Source organism: Bos mutus, chromosome 5 (genome assembly GCF_027580195.1).
Source record: "Bos mutus isolate GX-2022 chromosome 5, NWIPB_WYAK_1.1, whole genome shotgun sequence".
NCBI lineage: Eukaryota > Metazoa > Chordata > Mammalia > Artiodactyla > Bovidae > Bos > Bos mutus.
The window spans coordinates 116,595,668-116,609,133 of NC_091621.1; the positions used below are offsets into that span (position 1 = coordinate 116,595,668).

General features: G+C 53.5%; 2 protein-coding genes across 3 annotated transcripts; one reads left to right on the top strand and one right to left on the bottom strand.

Annotated features, from left to right (window-relative positions):
* Nucleotides 1-276: 276 nt before the first annotated feature.
* TPI1 (triosephosphate isomerase 1) lies at nt 277-3,718 on the top strand. The gene is made up of 7 exons (XM_005907485.2): nt 277-510; nt 1,634-1,757; nt 1,873-1,957; nt 2,036-2,168; nt 2,441-2,526; nt 2,910-2,997; nt 3,129-3,718. Exons 1-7 carry the CDS (start codon nt 285-287, stop codon nt 3,245-3,247), a joined length of 861 nt encoding a protein of 286 aa, XP_005907547.2. The 5' UTR covers nt 277-284; the 3' UTR covers nt 3,248-3,718.
* Nucleotides 3,719-3,949: 231 nt separating this feature from the next.
* SPSB2 (splA/ryanodine receptor domain and SOCS box containing 2) lies at nt 3,950-6,342 on the bottom strand. Of its 2 annotated transcripts, XM_070371828.1 has the most exons (3): nt 6,083-6,338; nt 5,169-5,916; nt 3,950-4,207 (listed from the first exon to the last, which is right to left on the bottom strand). In XM_070371828.1, the coding sequence occupies exons 2-3, from the start codon at nt 5,830-5,832 to the stop codon at nt 4,080-4,082; spliced, it is 792 nt and encodes a 263-aa protein (XP_070227929.1). In that variant the 5' UTR covers nt 5,833-5,916; nt 6,083-6,338; the 3' UTR covers nt 3,950-4,079. The 2 variants fall into 2 exon arrangements, with proteins under 2 accessions (XP_070227929.1, XP_014337566.1); XM_014482080.2 differs by having other exon boundaries at nt 4,064-5,916; nt 6,083-6,342.
* Nucleotides 6,343-13,466: the final 7,124 nt, after the last annotated feature.

Consider the following 13,466-nt stretch of genomic DNA (forward strand, 5'->3'; position numbering starts at 1 on the left):
AGCGCCCCTGGGGGAGCCTTCTAGCCCTCTGTGGGGCGGGGGGGCTGCAGCCGTGAAGCGGGGGTTCCCCGGAGCACGGGGCGCACAGTTCGCGCCTTCTCCCCAAAGTCAGGCATTTCAAGCTGAAAGCGACCCAAGCGAGCCCGCGACGGCCTTGGAACGTTGCTACAAGAAAGGGGGTAACGTCAGAACCTCGCAACGCGGGCGGCGGGCGGGATCAGGGGCAGGGCTGCGGCGGGCGGCGGGCGGGGCCGGGGGCAGGGCTCCCGAGGGCCGGGCCAGCCATGGACCAGGACGCAGAGGGGGCGGGTTTCTGCATCTCCGCGCTCTATATAAGCGGCCAGTGGCCGCGAGGGCGCGCTGCTCCTGACCTTCAGCGTGCCTGCTCCTCAGCCATGGCGCCCTCCAGGAAGTTCTTCGTTGGGGGGAACTGGAAGATGAACGGGAGGAAGAACAATCTGGGGGAACTCATCAACACTCTGAACGCGGCCAAGGTGCCAGCCGACACCGGTAAGCCCTGGCCAGGGAGGGCCAGGGTGGGCGGTCGGGCGTGGTCGCCCTCTCCGGAACTCTCAGCCCGGGTCCGCGTGGCCCTGCGTGCAGGGCTGGGGTCCAGGGCTGTCGGGATCTGGGCCTGAGCTCCGCGGCCGCTGAACCGGGGGTGTTTCGGCGGGGAAAGGCGGGGCCGCATCTCACGGTACCCCCTGGCTGTGGGTCGTGGGGCGGATGGTGGCCCCGGGGCGCAGACGGGGCCTGCACCGGCCGGGACTGAAAGGTGAGCCCAGCCCCTGCGGGCGATCGGGAGAAGCGGGCGGCTGCCCGGTGCGTGGGGGTGGAGGCTGCCTGCCGGCTCCGGCTGCCCCCTGGGCGCCGGCTCCGTGCGCCGCCGCACGTAGCCCGCCGGAGACTCCTCCCCGCGCCTCGCCGGGTCCGCAGAGCTCCCCTACCCAACCACGTCGGCCTCCTGAGCTATCGCTCCGATCCAGTCCTCTCGGCGTCCTGTAGGACTCCGGCCTTCCGCGGAAAGGGGCAGAGCCATTTGGGAATGAGGCGCGCTCCTACCGTTTTCTCCAGCCTAAAAACGGGAAAGCGCAAGGCCTCTAGGAACTGGTCGACTCGCTGCCACCCACGGCCTGCGTCCTTGTCCCCTCACCCACCTAAGTCACAGAACCTCGGAGCTGATCAAGAGGCATCCCCTTGTGGTTTATTATCCCAAAGACCCTAGTACAAATCCCAGGAGTTGGCTTCTGCTTTTGCTGAAAATCCTGGCCTGGCCTAGGGGAGGTGGTGATGGGCTATTTTAGAAGGGAGGCGGGGTTGGCCCCCAGAGAATGCTGAGTCTAAGAGGTGCCCAGGCCCAGAATAGCCTGGGGAAATCAGAGCCACAGCTGCTAAAGAGCAGAGGGCAGGGCAAGGGCCATGGCCTCTCAGGGGTACCTGGGAGGCTCAAAGACTTGGGTACAGGCCCAGCCTGGGCTGCAAAGTGGACAGAGATGATCGTGCTGGGGTGAAAAAGGGCAAAAGCAGAACTAAGAAAGTGGTGAAGGCGAGGGGACTCTGGAGCACAGGATGGGGTCTGGGGAATGAAGATTTCCCTGTGATCTCATCCCGTCTGTCACCATCTCATCCTCAGAGGTGGTTTGCGCACCCCCCACCGCCTACATTGACTTCGCCCGGCAGAAGCTAGATCCCAAGATTGCCGTGGCTGCGCAGAACTGTTACAAAGTGGCCAATGGGGCCTTTACGGGGGAGATCAGGTAAGATGCTAGTGGCAGAGGGGTGGGAGGGGGACCCCCAGCCCTCACTGTCCTCATGGAGGGGACAGCGACAGGGTGGGCTCCCTGCTGAACCACGGCTTTTCTCTTCCTTTAGCCCTGGCATGATCAAAGATCTTGGAGCCACGTGGGTAGTCCTGGGGCACTCCGAGAGAAGGCATGTCTTTGGGGAGTCAGATGAGGTTAGTAACGGGGCGGGGGGAGGAGATGAGGGCTGGCTTGTTCCTAGACGGGTGCTCACCAAGTCCGTTCCTCAACAGCTGATTGGGCAGAAAGTGGCCCATGCCCTGGCAGAGGGACTTGGAGTGATTGCCTGCATTGGGGAGAAGTTAGATGAGAGGGAAGCTGGCATCACGGAGAAGGTCGTTTTCGAGCAAACCAAGGTCATCGCAGGTATCTCTGGAAAAAGGGGCCTTTGAACCCAGGGCTATGAGACACAGGGTGGGGTCGGATGCCCTGCAGCCTGAGCCTATCTGGTGCTGATGCAGGAAAGGGGAGGGTGGGAATCCTGTATCCTTCCTATTACTTCTACTCCTGCCTCTAATGTCACTTTCCTATAATAGCCACCAGGGGGCAGTAGGCCACCAGCACTCTCGTTCTCTGGGAAACCACTGGTTATGTTCTTCCTTGTTTTCACCCTGCCACCTGTGATCTCTGTCCCACAGATAACGTGAAGGATTGGAGCAAGGTTGTCTTGGCCTATGAGCCTGTGTGGGCCATTGGTACTGGCAAGACGGCAACACCGCAACAGGTAACCAAGCCCAGGAGCCCTGTCCTCATCCTCCCCTGTCTTGATAGAACTGGATGACCACAGAGACCACCTGGGCCAACCCCTCATTTAAAAGACAGGAGAGGGACTTCCCTGGAGGTTAAGACTCCACTGCAGGGGGCACTGGTTTGACCCTAGTCAGGGAACTAAGATCTTGAATGCTACATGTCAATCCTGCATGCTACACGTCAAGACTAAATAATAAAAGGAGAAAAGAGAGTTACTTGTCCCAGGATACCCATTCCAGGGCCTGGGTGGGATTGAAGCCCCAGGGTTCTTGCCCGCAAACCACATTGCCTGTCTCCACTGGAGCCCAGGGTTTTTTCCCCAGTGAGTGAAGGTCTTAGTCTGGCTTCTTGTTCTAGGCCCAGGAAGTACACGAAAAGCTCCGGGGATGGCTTAAGTCCAACGTCTCTGATGCAGTGGCTCAGAGTGCCCGCATCATTTATGGGGGTAAGTGGGTTTGGCTCCAGCCTGAGGTGGGGTGGGCTGAGAACCAGACCGAGCCCTCCTTCAACCTGGAGGTCGGTGTGGAGTACCCTCATATCATCGCTGACCACTCCTGCTCTTGTCTCCCTTCCCAGGTTCTGTGACGGGGGCAACCTGCAAGGAGCTGGCAAGCCAGCCTGATGTGGATGGCTTCCTTGTGGGCGGTGCTTCCCTCAAGCCTGAGTTCGTTGACATCATCAATGCCAAACAATAAGCCCTGTCTATCTCCACTACCCTTCCTGCTGAGCCAGGGACTAGGTAGCTCAGAAGCCTAGTAACTGTACTGCCCCCCCGACCTCCACACATGCTTCTCGTGGTGTCGCCTGACCCCTCTCGTGGCCGAATCCAAAGTACCTCTTCCTTTACCGTTTACACCCTACCTTGTCATGGTTGGGACCAGAACAATCCCGCCTCCACTTATTGTACCCGTTGGAACTAAACCTGTCACCAAGGTGGCTGCTTCTTGGCTGAGAGGTGGGAGGGTGGTTTGCTCGTGGGTCCCCTCAGTCCCCAGTGAAGACAGGAGAGAACTGGTCCTGTCCCGTCTCCCGCCATGAGGCCAAGGGCTGAGAGAAAGCCCTGTCCTCAGCTGAGGCCAGGGCGCTGCTCCCTCCCACGGTGCCAACGCCTGTGTGTGTTGCGTCTGAGCAGTCCCGCGTGTGGGGGAATAAACACCTGGCACTGAGCCCTGTGGTTGTTCTTCACTAAACTTGCCCCCATCATATCTTTGCCTTTCTTGGGGCAGCTCGGGGACCCTTGTGCCCCAAAATACCACAGACCAGTTTCTACAGCAGCACATCTCTTATAATTTTTACTTGCAAAAATGTCTTGTGTACCAGGCTGCCACAGCCTTGACTAACAGCTCCATCCCTTCCACCCTCTGGGTGGTGGCTCTGGAGCAGCGGCACTCAGACCTGAGGTGGGAGTGGGGGTGGGACCCAGCCTTGCCTACCCGCAGCCTCCCTGGTGGTAGGTAGCCAGCAGTGCCTCCTGCCCCTGAGGGGTGAGTCAAGGCCCCAGGGCCACGTGTGGTGTGGTTCCCCGAGTCACTGGTAGAGCAGGTAGCGCTTCAGGGCAGGGGGCAGGGGCAGGGTGGAAACGAGGCCTAGCCGGGTGTCCCCCAGGGCGTGGCGCACGCTCAGGCGGCTCAGGTGCCGAAGGGAGTGTGGTTCCGCTGGGGAAGAGAAGGAGGGAAGGTGAGTAGGGGTGCGACCTCCAGCCAGAAGTCCTCAAACCACGGGGTCCTGCCCAGGTTCCCTCTCTTCTCCGGCTGCAAGTCCACTCCCACCACGGTTGAGCGGGAGGCCTAAGGTGCCCTTAAGTTGTGTATCTGCTCTGGGGGAGGCATCTCAGATCTCACGCATCCCCAGTCAGAGCTGGGTGAAGCCCTAAGGCCCTCTAAGCAAGGGGCCAAGGGGGCTCTGACAGTGGGGCTGGCCCAGGCTTTGAATCTAGAGAGGCCTTGGCACTGGGGCTGGTGAAAAAGGCAGGCCTTCTTCACTCTACAATGGTTCCCATGGGCTACAGTGGGGAGAGGCAGCCACCCTCCACTGAAGACTTTGCAACTGCAGAAAGGCCTGGCTCCCTGGTTCCCCAAGGAGGCCTCTGCCCGCAGCCCCACCTCGAGGCCTGCCTCCTTCACTGCTCTCCTTCCAGGTGCCCCAGCCTCAATGGCTCCTTCCTGGGGTTTGGTGGAAGAAGGAAGTAGGTGTGTGTCACAGAGTCAGAGCCCAAAGAGCCAGGTACACGCCCTGGGTGCCTGGCACCGCAGGTCCTCTTCCTCCTGGAGTTGGACTCCTAGCTCAGGGCAGATTTAACCCTTTGCACCTCTTGTTCCAGGGGCTGAGCTCTCCTGAGAAGCCCTAATCCCTGGGGTGTGTCCCTCCGTTCTGAGGATTCACCACCTACTAGCAAGTTGCTTTCCCAACTTTTACTTACTTTTACCTCTAGGACTGTTAGGAAGATGAACTTAGGTAACAGCTGTGAAGTCCCTTAGCCAATCCTGGCACTGAACTGAGTAGCAGACCAGTCAGATGATGGCCCATTCCCTCTGTGGTTGTAAGGTGCTGAGCATCCATCCCAAACCACAGCCACCAGGGACCGAACACTCGCCCCACACCCGTCCCAGGCCTCACCTCTCCTTTCGCCCAGGTAGTTGATGCGGACCTGGCACTGGCCCCAGACCGCGCTTACTGCTGGATAGAGGGTCCTGCCCTTCAGTCCGCGGAAGGCCGGCCCCAGGTAGGTGCCCCCGACAGCGTAGCCCAGAGTTCCCTCCTCCATGTCCAGTACCACCAGCAGCCTCTCTGGCACCTCCAGCGGCTCACCCTGAGGTCCAGGTGGATACTGGGGGGCCCCAGGCCCCTTGCTCTGATGGTACAGTTTCCCCCGCCCAATGTCCCAGCCCCACGACTCGCTGTTGCTACCCAGCAGCGCCGCATAGTGGTCAGCCTGCAGCGGGGCGCGGGCTGTGGCCACGCCCACCACGGCGTGGGTGCCCCTCTGTTCCCGGGGCCAGCTGATCTCCCAGGCGTGCAGGCCCCTCGAGTAGCCCCTCTTCCCCCGGGCCCCATCAGTGCTCTGGGCCACGGGCCGCCGTTCAAAGCACAAGCCCCCTTCCTTGACCTCGATGTTCTCCGAGCAGTCCTTGGGGTTCCAGCCGTGGCGCCTCTGGGCCCCCAGGTCAGGAGGGGGAGCAGACAGCAGCTCCTCCAAGCCCTCGGGACGAGACCTGTCAGGGTACAGGGCCTGTGGGGTGGAGGGGTCGCTGCTGCCCCCTGCCAAGGCCGTCTGGCCCATGGAGATGAGGAGCTGGACGATTCCCCGAGAGAGGTTTGCTGCGGCGTCTCTCTTCTGAAAGTTGAGCTCCGGGTCGGGATCGACCTAGCGAGGATTTGGGAGAGAAGAGGGTGTGAACCGAGGGATCCTGGAGGGGACTCGTCACTCAGGTTTGCATCCATCCTTGTCCCCAGGTTTGCTCACCGCTCCTCTCCTCCCTTTTCGCTCCCCTCAAAGCTCCTAGGCCCATCGTTACCCTGCCCTCACCTACCTGTCCGGGCCTCTCGAGACTCGCGAGTTCGCCGCCTTTGAACCTGCCCAGGGACCGTCCCCTTCACCCGCTCCGTGCCCCTGTCACCGCCCCCGAACCTCGCCCGGCTTCGCCCGGCTTCGCGTGCCCGGAGGTCGCCTGCCCTCCGGAGGAGCTGAGCCGAAAGTTACCGAAGCGCGCAGGGGGCAGAACCCCTGCCGCTTCCGCCTTCGGCCCCGCCCCCAGGCCGCGCCCCAGGCCCCGCCCACAAAGCCCTTTGGGGCGGTTAACCCTCTCGCTGCTGCGCCAGGTCGAGTCGCGCCCCGAGGCCACGACCCCCGTGGGGGCCCTAGAGGGTAGTTAACACTTGGCTGAGGCGGGGGCCGTCGGGGCCCCGTGGTGCGTAGAGGCCACTCACGGGCAGTTAACCTCTGGGCAGCGTGCAGGCCGCCCCCGAGGCCATCTGCCCGGCGCTTAACCCATTCTTGGCCACTAGGGAGTCCGCCCCCGGCAGCCCAAGCTCAGAATTAACCCTTTCATGGTATCGTCGCTTTGAGGTCCCTGGAGGTCTGTTCTTCAAAAACTTTGAGTCGCCTGGGCAACCAGCTCCTGAGCCCCTCGGGATACGGGACACGAGGTCAAGGAAGGACCTCCATTGTGGTGCCGTCTATTTCCGAGTGCTGCTGATTCTAGGTCATGTTACTGGGCTGATCTTTTTCTGACCTGGGGTGTGAGTCAGCCGGCTGTAAGCCTGGGGCTCTGAAATCTGAGTTTCTGGCTCTGCATGCATCACCCTACACATGAATCCACTGCTGAGCTAGTGGCCTCATCTGGTAGTGCAGTGGTTAAGACCTTGCTTGTGGGAGAAGCTACTGCACTAATTAGCTCTGTGACCTTGGAGAGGTTGCCAAACATCTCCAGAGCTGTTTTCTCCTATGTGATATGGGAATAATGATGGTGCTTACTTCACAGGGTTGAGACAATCCAGGCAAAGTCTGCTAGTAGTATGCACTCAACTAAGCATAGCTATTTCTGTTTCCATAACATTTACTAAGGGCCCGTTTTATCTTTTTAAAAGTATTTATTTGACTGCATCAGGCCTTAGATGCATTATAAGAAATCTTTCACTGCAGAGCACAGATTCTGTAGTTGCATCGCATGGGCTTAGTTGCTCTGAGACATGTGGGATATTAGTTCCCTAACTAGGGATCAGACCTGCGTCCCTTGCATTGCAAGGCAGATTCTTAACCACTGGGCAACCAGGGAAGTCCCAAGTGCCCATTTTATAGAGATGCAATATCCGTGACTCAGCAGTAAATAATTTCTCAATGAGGGAAACACCGATCTGATCCCTGAATTGGGAAGACTCCCTGCAGGAGGAAATGACAACCCTCTCCAGTATTCTTGCCAGGAAAATCCCCATGGACAGAGGCATCTGGAGGGGTACAGTCCATGGGATCGTAAAGAGTTGGAGACAGCTGAGCGATTTAGCACAATATAAGATAGTGGCAATACCTGCTGTGGAGACAGGCTGACTGGATGTGAATGCCTGAAGGCTTTTAGGCAGGGGACCTTGGGCCAATACTAACTTCCTCATGCCTGTTCCTCTGTCTGTAAAATGGAGATACTATTGGTTTATCTACTGCGTAAGCTCTAGTGAGGATCCGGTGGGATTATTCAGTAAAGCACTTAGAACAATTTCTGGTTCAAATTTAATCATGTGTGCTGAGCACTAAGGACTAAGCAGTGAATCCTCAAGGAAGTTACAAGAACATTTATAAAACAGTTTATCATGTGTTAGATAAAATTCTGGGTATCTAGAAGGTACTAGGGGAGTAAAAAGGATAGGACTGCTAACCAGGGATCAAGCAGTTTAGAAAGGAAAGTGTCCTGGAGGAGATGACAGTGGACTGAATCTTTAAGAATGACAGGAGGAGATTTCCCTGGGTGTCCAGTGGTTAAGACTTCATGCTTCCACTGCAGGGGGCATACATTCGATCCCCGGTCAGGGAACTAAGATCCCTCATGCCACACAGTGCGGCCAAAAAAAGGAAAAAAAGACAAGGAATTTATCTGACAAGTGGTTCTGCAGGACAGAGATTGGATTAGAGTCACTGCATGAAGAAGACATTCAGACTGAGTGGTCAACAAAAAACAACAACAACAACAACAAAAAAACCAGGACTTCCCTGGTGGTACAGTACATAAGACTCTCCCTGCCAGTGCAGGGGATATGGCTTCCATCCCAGGTCCCGGGAGATTTCACATGCCATGGAGCACTTAGCCCTTGTGTCACAACCTCGGAGGCCCACGTGCCTAGAGCCTGTGCTCCACAACAAGAGCAGTCACTGCACTGAGGAACCCGTGCACTGTAATGAAGACCCAGTGCAACCAAAAAACAAAAAACAGAAGCAGTAGCGCTTGGAAGACTTCAGGGTTTCTGTAGCAAGAACGGAAGCTTGAGACACAAGCCTAGGGAAGTGGGTGTGAGATCAGGAGGCCTAAGAATGCAAACGTTAACTGGTAGGACAGATGGGTAACGGGGAGCCACATAAGAAAGAAACTGGGGAGGAACATGGCGGAAAACTCCTTTTAGAAAGATCACCCTGGCAGCAATGGAAAGCAGGCTTCAAGGAACATAGATGGGAGCAAGAAGATTGGTTCCAGTGGCCCAGTTGACAAAGTGTTGAGAGCCTGGAATAGGGCAGTTGAAATAAGGATGAAAAGAATTCAAGAAACACTGATGAAACGGCAAGATCTGGTGACTGATTAGATGCTAAGGCCAGGAGGAGGAAGGAGAGAAAGGGAGGTTTCCTTTTTTCATTTTGACTGCACGGGGGAGGGCGGGGGGGGCGCCTCTTGTTGTGGAGCATCAGCTCTAGAGCTTGTGGGCTCAGTGTTAGGGTCCACAAGGGGCTCATAGGGTATAATTTAAAAATGACCCATTGTGGCGACCTGACAACAAGGGACGAAGTCACAGTGGCCACATTGCCCTGGTGGCATCCTATTTTTCCCTTAAGGAGATATCCTGTTTTTCCCTGCTGGTGCCAGTTTCTCAAGACTACGTGACAACCCAGCTGTGAGACCCCTCAGACTACATGATCACAAGACCCCAGGTGTGGGCTAAAGATAAACTAAGGCCCCCTCCCTTCAGGGCACAATTTCCCACCAATGGGTATAAGAAGGGTTGGCTGTAAAGGGAGGGGACTGGTTTCTCTCTAAAGCCGGTCATTTTCTCTCTTCTATAATAAATCTTTCTCTACCTGAATGCCTGGGTCGCTGTCTTTTTCTCCACGCTCTCCTTACACTTGGTAGTTGTGGCGCAAGAATTTTGTTGCCCCGAAGCATGTGGGGTCTTAGTTCCCAGACCAGGGGAACCCATTTCCCCTTCATTGCAAGATGGATACTTAACCACTACACCACCAGGAAAATCCAAAAGGGAGGTTTCTAGCCAGGAAGAATTTGTTAGAAGGTGGTGCCACAAGTGAAGGTGGAGATGACGAAAGAGGAGCCAATGGGGACAGGGCAGGAGGGTGGGAGAAAGAGATGGTGGGTTCACTTTAGGACAGGTTTTTGAGGTGCCGGAACAACTCAGTGGAACCATCCAGAACATGCTTGACAATGGCAAGTCTGGAAAAGAAAAAGAAAGGCCTGGGGATGGGGGGTGGAGTAGTGAGAAGCCTGGACTAGAGATATAAATTTGGGAAGTGTGTCAGCCAGGAGTTGAACTCCAGGAATCAAGAGGGGCCCTGGAGTGTGTGTGCAGAGTGTGACTGTGCAGAGTTAGAAGACAAGGAGGACACAGCACAGCAGACAATTCAAGTCTGATTACATACACAATGTTTTCAGTCATTGGCAGCTTTAGTGAGAGAGCACGTGTGTGTTGTAGGAGGTGGGGGTCCAGGTTGAAGGCCTGGATGCCAGACACTGTGCTACATGCTTCACATTTTTAGAGGGTAGAGAAGCAAAGGGCCAATTGCGTCTCATAGTTAAAATTACCCTTGAAAATCCCTTACTTACCCCATCTATTAGGTACAGCAGATGTTGTTCAGTCACTAAGTTGCTAAGTTGTGTCAGACTCTTTGCAGCATATGTTAGCTTCATGTAAAACACAATACAGGGCAGTACACATACAATGATGTACAGAATATAATTTTCTTTTCTCTTTCTGCCATGCCCCATGTGGGCTCTTAGTTCTCTGACGAGGGATCAAACCCACACCCCCTGCACTGGAAGCATGGAGTCTTCACCACTGGACCATCAGGAAAGTCCTTTATATTATTATAATTAAAGAGAAAGAACGCACATTAAAAAGAAAGATCCCACATGATGCAATAGAGATCCAGTATGCTTCAATTAAGATGACGCTGCCAAATAAATACTAAAAAAAGAAGAAAAAGAAAAATTATAAACAGAAAGAAAGATGTGAACCTGAACACTTGTCATCCACCCAACCTGGATATTCTTGCCAGTGCGACAACAAAAATAAAGATATGTCTTGGCGGACGGATATCAAGCCTAATCCAAGGCCAACTCTAGCTCAGTTTGAGAAGCTGCACCTGCTCACCTGTTGGTGATTTCAATGCTTCTTCACCAATTGTTCCCGCTGACTCTTGAACTGCTCAATTTGCTGGTAATAGCTCAAATATCCCATAGTGCTACAAGTAATTTTAACTTTTTTTTTTTTTACTGAAATGTAACATATTGTCACCCTGGTTATTTAACTTATATGCAGAGTACATCATGAGAAACGCTGGGCTGGAAGAAACACAAGCTGGAATCAAGATTGCCGGGAGAAATATCAATAACCTCAGATATGCAGATGACACCACCCTTATGGCAGAAAGTGAAGAGGAACTCAAAAGCCTCTTGATGAAAATGAAAGTGGAGAGTGAAAAAGTTGGCTTAAAGCTCAACATTCAGAAGACGAAGATCATGGCATCTGGTCCCATCACTTCACGGGAGATAGATGGGGAAACAGTGGAAACAGTGTCAGACTTTATTTTTCTGGGCTCCAAAATCACTGCAGATGGTGACTGCAGCCATGAAATTAAAAGATGCTTACTCCTTGGAAGAAAAGTTATGACCAACCTAGATAGCATATTGAAAAGCAGAAACATTACTTTGCCAACAAAGGTCTGTCTAGTCAAGGCTATGGTTTTTCCAGTGGTCATGTATGAATGTGAGAGTTGGACTGTGAAGAAAGCTGAGCGCCGAAGAATTGATGCTTTTGAACTGTGGTGTTGGAGAAGACTCTTGAGAGTCCCTTGCACTGCAAGGAGATCCAACCAGTCCATTCTGAAGGAGATCAGCCCTGGGATTTCTTTGGAAGGAATGATGCTAAAGCTGAAACTCCAGTACTTTGGCCACCTCATGCGAAGAGTTGACTCATTGGAAAAGACTCTGATGCTGGGAGGGATTGGGGCAGGAGGAAAAGGGGACGACAGAGGATGAGATGGCTGGATGGCATCACCGACTCAATGGACGTGAGTCTGAGTGAACTCTGGGATTTGGTGATGGACAGGGAGGCCTGGCGTGCTGCGATTCATGGGGTTGCAAAGAGTCGGACACGACTGAGCGACTGAACTGAACTGAACTGAACTGAACATATACAAAGTACACTAACCTGAAACTGCTCAGGGAATTTTACATATTTATATATAGCAAAAAGATGAAGAAAATGTCCAGCATTCCAGACAGCTCTTTCTTGACCTGACACAACACCCCTAAAGGTACCTCCTCAGTTCAGTTCAGTTCAGTTGCTCAGTCGTGTCCGACTCTTTGCAATCCCATGAATTGCAGCACGCCAGGCCTCCCTGTCCATCACCAACTCCCGGAGTTCACTCAAATCCACGTCCATTGAGTCGGTGGTGCCATCCAGCCATCTCATCCTCTGTCGTCCCCTTCTCCTCCTGCCCCCAATCCCTTCCAGCATCAGAGTCTTTCCCAATGAGTCAACTCTTCGCATGAGGTGGCCAAAGTACTGGAGTTTCAGCTTTAGCATCATTCCTTCCAAAGAACACCCAGGGCTGATCTCCTTTAGAATGGACTGGTTGTTTGAGCTCTATAGATTAGCTTTACTTTGGCCACCTGCTGTGAACAGCTGACTCATCTGAAAAGACCCTGATGCTGGGAAGGATTGAAGGCAAGAGAAGGGGACCACAGAGGATGAGATGGTTGGATGGCATCACCTACTCAATGGACATGAGTTTGAGTAAGCTCTGGGTGTTGGTGATGGACAGGGAGGCCTGGTGTGCTGCAGTCCACGGGGTGGCAAAGAGTCAGACATGACTGAGCGACTGAACTGACGGACTGACTGACTTCATCGATTTCTTGCAAATGAAACAATACAGTATGTATTCTTTGTATTCTTTTGTGTCTGACCTGTTTTTTTCTCAACATTATGTCTTTGAGAGTCATCCATGTTGTTGCATGAAATGATAGTTGTTTGAGTTTTCCATTGTATGAGTGGGCTTCCCTGATGGTTCAGCAAGTAAAGAGTCCACCTGAAATGCAGGAGACACAGGAGACTTTGGTCGGGAAGATCCCCTGGAGGAGGAAATGGCAACCCACTCCAGTAATCTTGCCTGGAATATTCCATGGACAGAGGAGCCTGGCGGCCTATAGTCCAGGGGGTCACAAAGAGTCAGACACAACTGAGCACACAGCATGTGCACGTTGTATGGATATACCACAACTGTTTCCATTTTTAGCTACTATGGAGAAAGCTACTGTGTACAGTTATCAGGAGTCTTTTGATGGACCTAGGCAGCTCATTTTTGTCGGGGGCATACTTATGTGCAGAATTGTTGGGTTACAAGGAATTACAATGTATAGATTTAACCACATGTACTTTTCAGGTTTCTCTACACAGAGGGATTTTGTTCAGAAATGAAATTGTTCAGTTATTTTACAGCATGGAACACTGTAACAAGTTTATGAAAATTTGAGCTGTTCGGTTCTTCCTCTTTATCAGTTCCTCAGTTTTTTATTACTGTTTTTCTGTTCTTCATGTTTTTCAGTTTCTTCCACAGAGCCACCATGATCCACTTGATATGGCTGCTCAGTGAGTTTCACTTCTTTGTCAACAGAAAACCCTTAAAGTTCTAAACACATTCTTCCCAACATGCAAGAACTGTTTGAGGCTTGTTTCCATGCCTACTTAATATAAAGGATGCAACTGGAAATATTGGAGCATCTTCAAATCGTTCAACTCATGACCACATTAAGCCCAGGATCAGCTCTCCCTGGCTCTCAAGGAGGAATCTCAGCCTCATGCATGTGACTTCGAAATAGAACTTCATGCTTACAGCAGAGCGAAGGACAGGGGTGATGTTGGGGGGAGGAAGACTTCAATGCCTTTATGAGCACATTCATAAAGTGTGTGGGACTGCGGAGTGGTACT